This window comes from Seriola aureovittata, chromosome 8 (assembly GCF_021018895.1).
Source record: "Seriola aureovittata isolate HTS-2021-v1 ecotype China chromosome 8, ASM2101889v1, whole genome shotgun sequence".
NCBI lineage: Eukaryota > Metazoa > Chordata > Actinopteri > Carangiformes > Carangidae > Seriola > Seriola aureovittata.
Window position 1 is genome coordinate 225,392 of NC_079371.1, and position 14,973 is coordinate 240,364.

The following is a 14,973-nucleotide window of genomic DNA, read 5'->3' on the forward strand; positions in this document are numbered from 1 at the left end:
GCCTGAGGTCATAAAATATTAATGATCAATAAGTTAAACACGATCACCGTGACGTCACAGCTTTCTCCAGTGTGAGAGGAGACAGTGACGATAGGAGGTCTCCCCCCGCTGCAACTTCAGGAACCAAGTTTAAAACTTTAATATTGAATCACGGACTTGTGTGGATGTTGTGTTTTTAGAAACTGTTTGTTTTTTTGTTTACAGGCTGATTGTTACTGTTGCTGCTCATCTGGAGAGTAGCAACACAGGAGTCTCCAAATGTGAAGAGGAGCTGGACTCTTACTCTGCGTTGTGAGACCTCCTGTCCACTGAGGATCTCTGATCGCTGATGACTTCCTCTCCCTGCTCCCTGTTTTTCTGTCATTTTAGTTTCAACATGTTGAAGTTAAGAAGCTCCTCGCTGAGATCAGCTGCTGCTCTGATCACACCTGCTGCTGCTCAGGTGAGTTTCACTCTAACTAACCGTAACCTGACCTAACTAACCAGGACCTGACCTAACTAACCGTAACCTGACCTAACTAACCAGGACCTGACCTAACTAACCAGGACCTGACCTAACTAACTAGGACCTGACCTAACTAACCAGGACCTAAGCTCAGACTGATCAGATCTGGTCCTGCTCAGACAACAGACAGACCACAGATTTCCTCCTCTTGAAATACTCATGTGGGTTTTATAGAAACATCAAGCTGTAAACGTCTCACACACACACACACACACACACACACACACACACACTCACACACACTCACACACTCACACACACACTCACACACACACACACACACACACACACACACACACACACACTCACACTCACATACACACACACACACACTCACACACACACACACACACACACACACACACACACACACACTCACACACACACACACTCACACACACACTGTGGTAAAGTTAGAGGTAGTTAAGATCTGAGGTCTGATCTTTGGACTGATCCAGTGAGAAGTTTAAGATTAACCAGCAGCTGAGGGGCGTCCACAGAGAACACAGGAAAAACCTGCAGAGACCAATTCACCTAAACGCCTCGCTGCTGTTTGATGATGATGTGTTCACTTTCCATGGATCAGATTCATGCAACAATCACTTCATTGTTCCAACAGTCTGTTATATTAATATCACACACACACACACACACACACACACACACACACACACACACACACACACACACACACAGGGTCCATGGTCCACAGTCACATCTCACCTGTGATGTTTGATCTCGTCCAGCAGGTGGTAGCACAAACATTATTGTTCTCAACAAGTGAACAAACTTCCTGTGTTCAACTGTCTCATTAACAACAGCAACAATAATAATAACTAGAAAATTCCAGGGAAATTTTGAGTGCCACGGGGGCTACTGCCGGGATGAGTACATGATTTATTTCCAGTGTTCAAAAGTCACCCTGATCATATTCTGGTTTTGAGAAATGTCTTGATATAAAAGACTCTGATATAAAACAATGTCACATCCCTCCATCATGTATTATGTGGGAAATATCTCATATTCTGTCTTGTTTTTTTTAATAAAACAAGAGGCAACATGTCTTCAAACTGGCATTTAAAGGGTTAAAATCCTGAAAACTAATAAACATTTGGCAGGTTTGAGCAGAACTGAAGTGGTTTAAGAGATGTATGCAAAAAAAAAGCAGAAACAAATATTGATACATGATGATTTTATAGCATTTTCTTTGTTTGTCCTTTTTTGGACACGAGGAACCCCAGAGGGAACAAAATGTGTTACCAGTGTATAATAGACCTGTAACAGTAACTGACATTAGATTTTAAAAATATGTCAAAAAAGACACTTTCTTGCAGAAATCCATACCTTCAGCTGTAACACAGCCAAAATGATCAGCAAATCAAAAAAGAAAAGTGAAGAAAATGTCCAAAAAAGGACAGAGGGACCCCTGAGGGTTAATAAATCCCATGAACCGCTATTTAAATTACCACTATTATGTTTTTTTCTGTGCTAAATTTAACATTACTGGGGAGGAGAGCAACGCGACTAGAAGTGACAGCGAGAGAGGGCTAGTAGCTTCTCCTCTCCTCTGTCTCAGCGGAGACCGTCACAACTTCATTCACTCTTTTAACAAAACAAAAAGCAACGAAGGAAGCAGTAAATGGACTTACATATTTAAGACCTAACTAAATGTAATTTAAGACCTAACATGCGGCTAATGTAAAGCTAGCGGAGCTTGGAGAGTTGGTTATCTGGTTGCTAGGCGCACGCACACAGGTCAGGAGCTGCCGTTGCCATGGCAATGTGAAAATCTGCCCAGAATTTGGCTTCTACATGGCTTCAAACAACTGCAAATTATGAGAAAACCGTTACTTCTTTTCATAAACCGAAAAGACCGTGCCAGACACTGAAGCCAGAAGTTTCTACAGTCTCTATTTTATTCAGATATTCCTTAAAATGAGTGAGTAAGCTCAGTGCGAAGACAGAGTGAGATTCTTTTGAAAGAAAAAGACGATTACATTAGGTGTCAATGAGAGTGAGACAGGTATTGCTGCCGGACTCGGCACCCCCGTTTAAATTTTGTGCAGACCCTGCCTGTCAAAGTTACATTTTATGAATCCCAACAACTATGTCTACATTTTCAGAAAGAATTATTTGTCTCCTTTTTACGGTTTGGCCGTGAGCTCGAGTTAAAAATAAAAATAAAGGTTATTTTTTACTGCTTCACGCACTCTAGCCAACTGACGCTTTCACTCTAACTTTGAAGAAAAAGTGATTTGCACTCCTCCTTTGAGTGCTCATAGTTTGAAAAGTTTACATGTTATGTAAAAACAGTTGTTGTGTTTTGGAGAGAGCAGAAGTTTTCCTCCGTTTTATAGTTTGAATCACATTTCTACGTGCAGGTATGAGAGAGCTGGGTGACTCAGAAAAAAGGTGAAATTTTGTAGAAAAAAGGTGAAATTTTGTGTGTTTCTAAAGAAAATTCCAATGCATTCCTAATGCATTATTTATTCCCAGTTTTTTGGGAATAACTTTGGGAAAAATTGGAATTTTAACACCAAAAGTCATAGCACCTCTTTCGGGATCAAGACACATGTTTTGATGTATATATTACCGGGGTTTTCTCAAAGCTGCGGGACGAGTTACGCGCCAAAATTTGGCAGAAGAATAATAATAAGCCCGAAGGAATATTAATAGATGCCTCCTCTCAGCTGTTCTAGCTGTAGAGGCCTCGGAGCTGAGCAACCGTGGCACTAATAATAATCCAGCGTCTGTCACTGTCCAGGTCCAGTCTGTAGTTGTGGTCCCAGACCTCAGCTGTCCTCTCTCTGGTCTCCAGCCTCGGGTCCACCTTTCCACTGGTCCCCAGCAGAACCACAAAACCTTTTATGAGTTCAGGACCTACTGTATCCGTCCAGACCAGAACGCCGCCTTCCTCAAACTGACCAATGAGAAGATCCACCTGCGCACCGCCCACTCCCAGCTGATTGGCTACTGGAGCGTCGAGTACGGAGGCCTGAACCAGGTCTTCCATATATGGAAGTATGGTGAGGACATTCTTCTTGTTCAGTTTAAAGGGTCTTATCTTTCATGAGGTGACGTCCTGTCTTCCCCTGTCTTCCCCTGTCCTCCCCATCTTCCCCTGTCCTCATCTGTCCTCCCCTGTCCTCACCTGTCTTCCCCTGTCCTCACCTGTCCTCCCCATCTTCCCCTGTCCTCCCCGTCTTCCCCTGTCCTCACCTGTCCTCCCCTGTTCTCCTCGTCTCCCCCTGTCCTCACCTGTCCTCCCCTGTCCTCACCTGTCTTCCCCTGTCCTCACCTGTCCTCCCCATCTTCCCCTGTCCTCCCCGTCTTCCCCTGTCCTCACCTGTCCTCACCTGTCCTCTCCTGGCCTCACCTGTCCACAGACAGTTACTCTCAGCGGGCAGCGGTCCGGTCCGCCCTGTCTCAGGACCCATCCTGGATCTCAGAGTATATCTCCAAGGCGATACCGATGCTGACATCTCAGGACAACGAGATCACTTACCTGGTTCCCTGGAGCCGCCTGCAGAAGCCGCAACAGGAGGGTGGTAAGCCCCGCCCCCCGGCTGTAAAACTTTCAATGACATCATGTCTACGTCATGACACCAGGTGTGTGTTTCAGGTGTGTACGAACTGGTTTCCTACCAGATGCGTCCTGGGGGTCCGGCAGTTTGGGGCAACACCTTCCAGGCTGCTGTCACTTCCCATGATGCACCGGGGTACGGGAAGCTGGTGGGAGCGTTTCACAGCGAGTTCGGTCAGCTGAACAGAGGTGAGACAACCTGTTAAATATTTTGAAATGTTGAACACTCTGACGTCCGAGACAAAATGGAGGACGACCTTTTATTTGAATTAATTTAATGATGACTGAACGGGGGGGGGGGGGGGGGCTAAGTGCTAAGTGATGTATGTTGTGTTCTAAAGGTTCCTCACAGAACCTTCTGGACCACCTGCTGTGTCCAGAACCAGGACAAGGGTCCAGAGTCCAGCTCCTCTGTCCTCTGTCCTCTGTCTTCCTCATGTCACGTCTGTCTCCAGGTTTCACTTTAACTCTCTCTTGAACAGGAGGAGTGTGTGTGTGTGTGTGTGTGTGTGTGTTCCAGGTATTACTTATGTTGTGGGGACGTCCAGCTGTTTCCAGTTGCATTATGAGACTGTTAAGTTTGGAGACATAGAAATTCACATAATGTGAATCATTAAATATTGAAGTGACACAACTGTGTGTTTGTGTGTGTGTTTGTGTGTGTGTGTGTGTGTGTGTATGTGTGTGTGTATGTGTGTGTGTGTGTGTGTGTGTGTGTGTGTCAGTTCACACCCTCTGGTGGTTCGAGAGCGCTGACCAGCGAGCTGAGGTCCGACACAAATCTCACAGTGATGCCAGAGTGGTCGCTGCAGGTGAGGCTCCGCCCACAGTGATAGTGAGATCATAGTTACCTCTCAGTGCTCAGTTGTTTTGATTATTGGTGTATAATTATTGATGACTTTAAAGATGGCAGGTGTCTGGGATTACCTGAGATCCTTCAATAATCAATATCATCACTAACTGATCACTCTGTTCAATAATTGATATTAATGTCTCTCTGTCTCGCAGTCAGAAACAGTGTTGTCCATCTCGACTCTCAGAAGAACAAACTCATGTTTCCATGTCCTTTCTCCCCGATGAAGTAACTTCTTGTCCTCACATCTGCGTCTCCACGGCAACAGAGACAAACACTGTAAACACAACGCTAACATGTAAAACTGATTGTAATCTTGTCCTCTTTTAGCCTCTGTACTGACACATCCTGTAAGGTGTAACTGTTCGTCAATGTGTGAGTCACATGGGCAGTGTCCAATCCTGTGGTCTGAATGCTGGAGGGGGCGGGGCTTCTGTGATTCACCTGACACTGTTGCTTTAAATCTGACAATTGAAACTGTTTCCTGAATAATAAAGTGAGACGTGAACAAGTTGTCTGTGACTGAACATGTTTATTTATAGTCACTAACATCATTTTAAAGCTGTGAGATATTACTATTTAATAATATTATTTTTACTAAATAATAATTAATTCAGTGATTAACAGACAAAGAAACGTCACACACACGTCACACACTGAGGTTTAAACACAGTTTTTATGACCTTTTTACCTTCTGTACACTCCCAGTACTTCAGGTGCAGGATCAGGATAAGAATCAGGATGATGATCAGGATCAGAATCAGGATCAGGTTCAGAATCAGGATGATGATCAGGATCAGGATGATGATCAGGATAAGGTTCAAAATCAGGATGATGTTCAGGATCACAATCAGGATCAGGTTCAAGATCAGTATCAGGATGATGATCAGGATCAGGTTCAGAATCAGGATCAGGTTTAGGTTCAGGATTTTTTAGATTCACTCTCATAAGATCAGACACTAACTTTATTTCTCTCATTAAGTTCAGATTATTAATGATGAGTGAACCAGAAGCTGCAGTTCATCTAATGACCACTAGAGTCTGGCTCCAACAGTGAGTCAGTCCCCATAGACTCCCATGTTAAAATGTTCAACTTTACAGCAGAAATAAACATGTTTACAGCCTGGTACAAAAACTGTTTTGGTCTCTAGAGCTAATTTCCTCCTTCATGACACCTGTTTATATAACTCACCTGTTTATATAACTCACCTGTTTACATTTTATTAAGGACCAAAGTTATGGAGAAATGAAGGCGTGGCATCTTTGAGTGACATGGGCAGTGTCCAATCCTGTGGTCTGAATGCTGGAGGGGGCGGGGCTTCTGTGATTCACCTGACACTGTTGCTTTAAATCTGACAATTGAAACTGTTTCCTGAATAATAAAGTGAGACGTGAACAAGTTGTCTGTGACTGAACATGTTTATTTATAGTCACTAACATCATTTTAAAGCTGTGAGATATTACTATTTAATAATATTATTTTTACTAAATAATAATTAATTCAGTGATTAACAGACAAAGAAACGTCACACACACGTCACACACTGAGGTTTAAACACAGTTTTTATGACCTTTTTACCTTCTGTACACTCCCAGTACTTCAGGTGCAGGATCAGGATAAGAATCAGGATGATGATCAGGATCAGAATCAGGATCAGGTTCAGAATCAGGATGATGATCAGGATCAGGATGATGATCAGGATAAGGTTCAAAATCAGGATGATGTTCAGGATCACAATCAGGATCAGGTTCAAGATCAGTATCAGGATGATGATCAGGATCAGGTTCAGAATCAGGATCAGGTTTAGGTTCAGGATTTTTTAGATTCACTCTCATAAGATCAGACACTAACTTTATTTCTCTCATTAAGTTCAGATTATTAATGATGAGTGAACCAGAAGCTGCAGTTCATCTAATGACCACTAGAGTCTGGCTCCAACAGTGAGTCAGTCCCCATAGACTCCCATGTTAAAATGTTCAACTTTACAGCAGAAATAAACATGTTTACAGCCTGGTACAAAAACTGTTTTGGTCTCTAGAGCTAATTTCCTCCTTCATGACACCTGTTTATATAACTCACCTGTTTACATTTTATTAAGGACCAAAGTTATGGAGAAATGAAGGCGTGGCATCTTTGAGTGACAGGTGGGTGCTGTCACAGTTAGCTAGATGCTAGCAGCTGACTAGCAGAACATCAGCTCCTGTTTTCACAGCATAGTCAAATTCTACTATTGTTTCAATTATATGTTAGCACTAATCAGCAGGTATCAGTGTATTGGCTCACAACACCTGGCTTGTTAGCTTAGCTCATTAACTAGGTAATTAGCCAGCAAATGAATAAGCCTTTGGTTAGCCTAAGAGTAAGATACCCATCTGTGCTAACAATGCTAACAGGAGCGTATGTTCACCACAGTCATTAAACCAGCTCGACACAAGCCCCTCCTCCTTGACCATTTTTAGATTAGCTGGGGCGGAGTCAAACACTGCCAAGATGGTGACAGTGGTCAGCTCTCTCTGAGTTTCTGGAACCTGTTGGTGACGTCACAGAGGCAAGATCCATCTTTATTTATAGTCTGATCTTTTCAAACAGCTGATATGTCTCTAAATATCACATTGATTTAAACTTTCAACACGTTCTAGAAAACGTCAGATAATCAACAGTTAAAGGTCAAAGGTTGTGAAAAGGAAAGACTCAGACAGTTGATTTGTTTCACTTTAATGTTGTTCAGGGTCAGTAACAGTTCTTCTTCTCCTCTGATCAATAACAACAATTTCATCATCAGTGCAAACACAAAGTGCTGAAGCTGGTTTGCCCTGATCAGCTGTTCACTGTCGCCTCCTGCTGGTGGAACTCAGAACTAGCTCCAGCTTCAAACAGGAAGGAGAATCAATAATCAATAATCGATCGGCTGTTCAATACTGTAGTGTGCTGTGAGGAGCTGATGAGGTATTTGACTGTTTCACACCCACATGATCAAATCTGCTACTTTTTTTACAAAAACTATAAAATCAATCACCTCCTCCTCTCTGTGTTGAACACTCTGATTGGCTGTTAGACTCTACAGGAAGGCCACTCGGGCTCCGCCACAATAAAACAACAAACTGTTTCAGCTACACATATAAATAAAGGTTTGAGGGTAAAAACGGAATCAAAGGTGTTTTTAAAAAGGTGATTGTTGCAGTCGAGCCCTCGGCCGTTTGAAATGATTCGGATTCTTCATCGTTAGTTCAGAACAACACAGACCCTGACGAGTTCATTAGAGGCACCGCTTCAATCACACAAAGAAGAAATCAGCTGAGCGCCGCCACGAGCGCCAGCTATTTAACATTCAGCGTGGTTGGCAGCCGGCGAGCAGCGCAGCACCTCCACAAGAAATCATTTGCATTGACTGGCATGAGGCAGCAGGTGACTCCGCCCACTACAAATCACAACAGGTGAGGGGGTGGGGGGTGGGGCTGGGGGGTGTCCTCTTTGCTGCAGGGTCGAGTTCAGGCCGGAGCTACAGCCTCCTGACGTCACACGGCCACGTCATGGCGGGGTCACATGATGGCGGGGTCACATGACGCTTTCCCTCAGCGCCTCTCCCCCCTCCTCGGCTCCTGGGCTGGAGCTCAGCGTGGGGATGTTGATGGAGACGTCTTTCCGTCTCACAGAGGTGTCTTTGGAATGATACTCGTCGCTCTGGTCCTTTGCAAAGTTCACAAACACCTGGAACCACAGGCAGTGTCAGACTACATCTCCCATCAGCCCCCCCCCCCCCCCCCCACAGGAGACATCAACACTATATTTATACATATGAGTGTGTACCTGTCCAGGTGTGTGTTTGTGTGTGCACCTGTCCAGGTGTGTGCAGTATAGTTACCTGGTCTAGAGTGGTCTGGGTGACGGAGTAGTCCTCGATCCTCAGCGTCTCTTTATTTTTGGCCAGGATGGAGAAGATGTGGGTGAGTGAAGTGAGGGATGATGGGAGTTGGTACTGCAGCATGTTCCTGTGTTTCTCCTTCAGTGTGCTGCCGCTCAGCTCGCTCTCTATGAACTTCATGACAGGCAGCAGGTCGGGGTCGGGCCCCGCCACCCGCAGGATGATGGTGTAGCCGTCCCCGAACCTGAGGACCAGGACCAGTGTTTAATATGAGCTGCTGGTCACAGTGACATTACAGTGACGTCACAGTGACATCACATGACTAAAGAGTTTCACATTAGAGTAATAATTAACAATAACATACAGATTGTTCCTTAAATTAAAAGTTACATTTGTTCTGACTCTGTCGCCTCCTGGTGGACGACTCAGGAAACACATGTGTTCAATGTGCTGCTTGTTTATTTAAATATATTATACACATTAATAAGTATATTTATATTAATAATTAATTAATTATAATTAATATATTCATTTTAATAAATCCACCTTGACTGTGGAATCAACCGTATTTGTTCCTCTAGCAACTCAATCCACACGTTTCATTTTGAAATTCAGTGTGAGGATCCTGCTGTGTGTGTGTGTTACCTGTTTTTCAGGTGTTGGACGCTGCCGAGACATCTGAACCTGCCGTTCACCATGATGGCCATCCTGGTGCACAGAGCCTCACACTCCTCCATGCTGACACACACACACACACAGTTAATGTACACACTGAGACATGTTTCCTCAGCAAGGACACAACATGGAGGACATTGAGTGAGACCGAGTCCTCAACAGGAAAGGACCTGCGGACACTGAGGTCACCTGTCCTGGTGTCTCTTACCTGTGTGAGGTGAGGACGATGGAGCGTCCCTCCTTGATGACGCTGTGGATGCAGTTCCAGAGCGCCCGGCGAGCCTTGGGGTCCATGCCAGTGGTGGGCTCGTCCTGTAACGAGGAGGACAGCCAGGTTGAGGTCGGCCCACAGGTGAAGCAGGAAGCAGAGTGAGAAAGTGATGAGGAGGGGGAGGAGCATCTCTTCGTCTCTGTTTTAATATAAACCTCCCTGTATGTGTTCTTCTTCTCTCCTCAGTGAACTGAGCAGCAGCTCCTTTTAATCTGCCTGTTACACAACCCCCCCCACCCCTAAAACCTGCTGAGCTGCTCGCTGATTCGCTGACAGCTGCTGTTGTGTAATTCTGTTGTTCTCTGGAGCTTTAACTCAACTGAACCACACTGAGGGAGGAAGACCAGCAGAGAAGGCTGAAAGCTTCACAAACAGTAAGGTGATGAATCAGAGGTGAGGAAGACGCAGGAGAGGAGTTACCAGGAAGACGACGGGCGGAGCTCCAATCAGCGCCATGGCCGTCGACAGTTTCCTCATGTTCCCGCCGCTGTAACTTCCTGCTGCTTTATCAGCGTACTTCACCAGACCCAACTTCCTGATTCCCCACTCCGCCACCTGTCAATCAAACACAGCTTCATCACCATGACTCCCGCTGACCACCACACAGAGGGTAATATACAGTGTGTACTTTAAAGTATGTACTATAAAGTGTGTAGTACTGTTGTGTGATGTGTGTTGTGTGATGTGTGTTGTTTGATGTGTGTTTTGTGTTGTGAGATGTGTGTTGTGTGATGTGTGTTGTTTGATGTGTGTTTTGTGTTGTGAGATGTGTGTTGTGTGTTTTGTGTTGTGTGATTTGAGATGTGAGATGTGTGTTGTGAGTTGTGAGATGTGTGTTGTGTTGTGTGTGTGTGTGTGTTGTGAGATGTGAGATGTGTGTTGTGTGTTGTGTGATGTGTGTTGTGAGATGTGAGATGTGTGTTGTGTGTTGTGTGTTGTTTGATGTGTGTTGTTTGATGTGTGTTGTGAGATGTGTGTTGTGTGTTTTGTGTTGTGTGATTTGAGATGTGAGATGTGTGTTGTGAGTTGTGAGATGTGTGTTGTGTTGTGTGTGTTGTGTGTTGTGTGTTGTGAGATGTGAGTTGTGAGATGTGTGTTGTGTTGTGTGATGTGTGTGTTGTGAGATGTGAGATGTGAGATGTGTGTTGTGAGATGTGAGATGTGTGTTGTGAGATGTGAGATGTGATGTGTGTGTTGTGAGATGTGTGTTGTGTGTTGTGTGATGTGTGTTGTGAAATGTGAGATGTGAGATGTGAGATGTGAGATGTGAGATGTGAGATGTGAGATGTGTGTTGTGAGATGTGAGATGTGAGATGTATGTTGTGAGATGTGAGATGTGTGTTGTGTGTTGTGTGATGTGTGTTGTGTGTTGTGAGATGTGAGATGTGTGTTGTGTGTTGTGTGATGTGTGTTGTGAAATGTGAGATGTGAGATGTGAGATGTAAGATGTAAGATGTAAGATGTGAGATGTAAGATGTGAGATGTAAGATGTGAGATGTGTGTTGTGAGATGTGAGATGTGTGTTGTGAGATGTGAGATGTGAGATGTGAGATGTGAGATGTAAGATGTGAGATGTAAGATGTAAGATGTGAGATGTAAGATGTAAGATGTGAGATGTGAGATGTGAGATGTGAGATGTAAGATGTAAGATGTGAGATGTGAGATGTGTGTTGTGAGATGTGAGATGTGAGATGTAAGATGTGAGATGTAAGATGTGAGATGTGAGATGTGAGATGTGTGTTGTGAGATGTGAGATGTGAGATGTAAGATGTGAGATGTTAGATGTGTGTTGTGAGATGTGAGATGTAAGATGTGAGATGTTAGATGTGTGTTGTGAGATGTGAGATGTGAGATGTGAGATGTAAGATGTGAGATGTAAGATGTGAGATGTGAGATGTGAGATGTAAGATGTGAGATGTGAGATGTGAGATGTGAGATGTTAGATGTGTGTTGTGAGATGTAAGATGTGAGATGTGAGATGTGAGATGTGAGATGTGAGATGTGAGATGTAAGATGTGAGATGTGAGATGTGAGATGTGAGATGTTAGATGTAAGATGTGAGATGTGAGATGTGAGATGTGAGATGTTAGATGTGTGTTGTGAGATGTAAGATGTGAGATGTTAGATGTGTGTTGTGAGATGTAAGATGTGAGATGTTAGATGTAAGATGTGTGTTGTGAGATGTGAGATGTGAGATGTGAGAGTGAGATGTGAGATGTGAGATGTGAGATGTGAGATGTTAGATGTGTGTTGTGAGATGTGAGATGTAGATGTAAGATGTGAGATGTAAGATGTGAGATGTGAGATGTGAGATGTGAGATGTTAGATGTGTGTTGTGAGATGTGAGATGTAAGATGTGAGATGTGAGATGTGAGATGTGAGATGTAAGATGTGAGATGTGAGATGTGAGATGTGAGATGTGTGTTGTGAGATGTAAGATGTGAGATGTGAGATGTAAGATGTAAGATGTGAGATGTGAGATATGAGATGTGAGATGTGTGTTGTGAGATGTGAGATGTGAGATGTGAGATGTGTGTTGTGAGATGTGAGATGTGAGATGTGAGATGTGTGTTGTGAGATGTGAGATGTGAGATGTGAGATGTGTGTTGTGAGATGTAAGATGTGAGATGTGAGATGTAAGATGTAAGATGTGAGATGTGAGATATGAGATGTGAGATGTGTGTTGTGAGATGTGAGATGTGAGATGTGAGATGTGTGTTGTGAGATGTGAGATGTGAGATGTGTGTTGTGAGATGTGAGATGTGAGATGTGAGATGTGTGTTGTGAGATGTGAGATGTGAGATGTGAGATGTAAGATGTGAGATGTGAGATGTGTGTTGTGAGATGTGAGATGTGAGATGTGAGATGTAGATGTGAGATGTGAGATGTGAGATGTGAGATGTGTGTTGTGAGATGTGAGATGTGAGATGTGAGATGTATGTTGTGAGATGTGATGTGAGATGTGAGATGTGAGATGTGTGTTGTGAGATGTGAGATTGAGATGTGAGATGTAAGATGTAAGATGTAGATGTGAGATGTAAGATGTGAGATGTAAGATGTGAGATGTGAGATGTGAGATGTGAGATGTAAGATGTAAGATGTGAGATGTGAGATGTGAGATGTAAGATGTAAGATGTGAGATGTGAGATGTGAGATGTGTGTTGTGAGATGTAAGATGTGAGATGTGAGATGTAAGATGTAAGATGTGAGATGTGAGAGTGAGATGTGAGATGTAGATGTGTGTTGTGAGATGTAAGATGTGAGATGTGAGATGTAAGATGTAAGATGTGAGATGTGAGATGTGAGATGTGAGATGTGAGATGTGTGTTGTGAGATGTAAGATGTGAGATGTGAGAGATGTGAGATGTGAGATGTGAGATGTGTGTTGTGAGATGTAAGATGTAAGATGTGAGATGTAAGATGTGAGATGTGAGATGTGAGATGTGAGATGTGTGTTGTGAGATGTAAGATGTAAGATGTGAGATGTGAGATGTGAGATGTGAGATGTGAGATGTGTGTTGTGAGATGTAAGATGTAAGATGTGAGATGTAAGATGTGAGATGTGTGTTGTGAGATGTGAGATGTGAGATGTGAGATGTAAGATGTGTGTTGTGAGATGTGAGATGTGAGATGTGAGATGTGAGATGTGTGTTGTAAGATGTAAGATGTAAGATGTGAGATGTGAGATGTGAGATGTGTGTTGTGAGATGTGAGATGTGAGATGTGAGATGTAAGATGTGAGATGTAAGATGTGAGATGTGTGTTGTGAGATGTGAGATGTGAGATGTGAGATGTAAGATGTGTGTTGTAAGATGTAAGATGTAAGATGTGAGATGTGAGATGTGAGATGTGTGTTGTGAGATGTGAGATTGTGTTGTGAGATGTAAGATGTAAGATGTAGATGTAAGATGTGAGATGAGATGTGAGATGTGAGATGTGTGTGTGTGAGATGTAAGATGTGAGATGTGAGATGTGAGATGAGATGTGAGATGTAAGATGTGAGATGAGATGTGAGATGTTAGATGTAAGATGTAAGATGTGAGATGTAAGATGTGAGATGTGAGATGTGATGTGAGATGTATATGTGAGATGTAAGATGTGAGATGTATGTTGTGAGATGTGAGATGTAAGATGTGAGATGTAAGATGTAAGATGTAAGATGTTAGATGTAAGATGTGAGATGTTGTGAGATGTGAGATGTGAGATGTAAGATGTGAGATGTGAGATGTTGTTGTGAGATGTAAGATGTGAGATGTAAGATGTGAGATGTGAGATGTAAGATGTGAGATGTGAGATGAGATGTGAGATGTGAGATGTTAGATGTAAGATGTGAGATGTATGTTGTGAGATGTAAGATGTAAGATGTGAGATGTGAAGATGTGAGATGTCAGATGTGAGATGTGATATGTGAGATGTGAGATGTAGATGTGAGATGTAAGATGTGAGATGTGAGATGTGAGAGTGAGATGTGAGATGTAAGATGTGTGAGATGTGTGTGAGATGTGAGATGTGAGATGTGTGATGTGAGATGTGAGATGTGAATGTGAGATGTGAGATGTCAGATGTGAGATGTTGATGTGAGATGTAAGATGTGTGAGATGTGAGAGTGAGATGTGAGATGTGAGATGTTAGATGTAAGATGTGAGATGTGTGATGTGATGTGAGATGTGAATGTGAGATGTGAGAGATGTGAGATGTAGATGTAAGATGTGAGATGTGATAGTGAGATGTGAGATGTGAGATGTGAGATTGTGAGATGTGAGATGTGATATGTGAGATGTGAGAGATGTGAGATGTGTGAGATGTAAGATGTAAGATGTAGATGTGAGATGTGTGTTGTAAGATGTGAGATGTATATGTGAGATGTAAGATGTGAGATGTGAGATGTGAGATGTGATATGTGAGATGTGAATGTGAGATGTGTGTGAGATGTAAGATGTAAGATGTGAGATGTGAGATGTGAGATGGAGATGTGAGATGTTGTGAGATGTAGATGTGTGTTGTGAGATGTAAGATGTGAGATGTAAGATGTGAGATGTGAGATGTGAGATGTGTGTTGTGAGATGTAAGATGTGAGATGTAAGATGTGAGATGAGATGTGAGATGTCAGATGTGAGATGTGAGATGTCAGATGTGAGATGTGTGATGTGTGTTGTGAGATGTAAGATGTGTGTTGTGAGATGTTGAGATGTGAGATGTCAGATGTGAGATGTAAGATGTGAG

General features: G+C 43.1%; 2 protein-coding genes across 3 annotated transcripts in view; one reads left to right on the plus strand and one right to left on the minus strand.

The window, feature by feature from the left end:
• Window positions 1–246: 246 nt before the first annotated feature.
• Window positions 247–5,456, plus strand: nipsnap3a (nipsnap homolog 3A (C. elegans)). 2 transcript variants are annotated; one of them, XM_056382581.1, is made up of 6 exons: window positions 247–442; window positions 3,270–3,531; window positions 3,892–4,053; window positions 4,128–4,277; window positions 4,814–4,900; window positions 5,097–5,456. In XM_056382581.1, exons 1-6 carry the CDS (start codon window positions 329–331, stop codon window positions 5,171–5,173), a joined length of 852 nt encoding a protein of 283 aa, XP_056238556.1. In that variant the 5' UTR covers window positions 247–328; the 3' UTR covers window positions 5,174–5,456. The 2 variants fall into 2 exon arrangements, with proteins under 2 accessions (XP_056238556.1, XP_056238557.1); XM_056382582.1 differs by having other exon boundaries at window positions 258–442; window positions 3,324–3,531.
• Window positions 5,457–7,640: 2,184 nt separating this feature from the next.
• The window catches only part of abca1b (ATP-binding cassette, sub-family A (ABC1), member 1B), a 52,211-nt gene continuing 44,878 nt past the window's right edge, over window positions 7,641–14,973 (minus strand). Inside the window, exons 45-49 of the mRNA XM_056383230.1 lie at window positions 10,171–10,305; window positions 9,688–9,791; window positions 9,450–9,542; window positions 8,805–9,048; window positions 7,641–8,650 (exon numbers count right to left, since the gene is read on the minus strand). Coding sequence (XP_056239205.1) covers window positions 8,498–8,650; window positions 8,805–9,048; window positions 9,450–9,542; window positions 9,688–9,791; window positions 10,171–10,305 — 729 coding nt within the window. The 3' untranslated portion in view covers window positions 7,641–8,497. The remainder of the gene's footprint in view (window positions 8,651–8,804; window positions 9,049–9,449; window positions 9,543–9,687; window positions 9,792–10,170; window positions 10,306–14,973) is intronic.

Excerpts from the sequence above, each read along its gene's own strand:
- nipsnap3a (XM_056382581.1), top strand. The coding sequence starts at position 329 with ATGACTTCCTCTCCCTGCTCCCTGTTTTTCTGTCATTTTAGTTTCAAC. Across the intron at positions 3,532-3,891 it reads CTTCCATATATGGAAGTATG|ACAGTTACTCTCAGCGGGCA; the intron begins GTGAGGACATTC and ends ACCTGTCCACAG. Across the intron at positions 4,054-4,127 it reads GAAGCCGCAACAGGAGGGTG|GTGTGTACGAACTGGTTTCC; the intron begins GTAAGCCCCGCC and ends TGTGTGTTTCAG.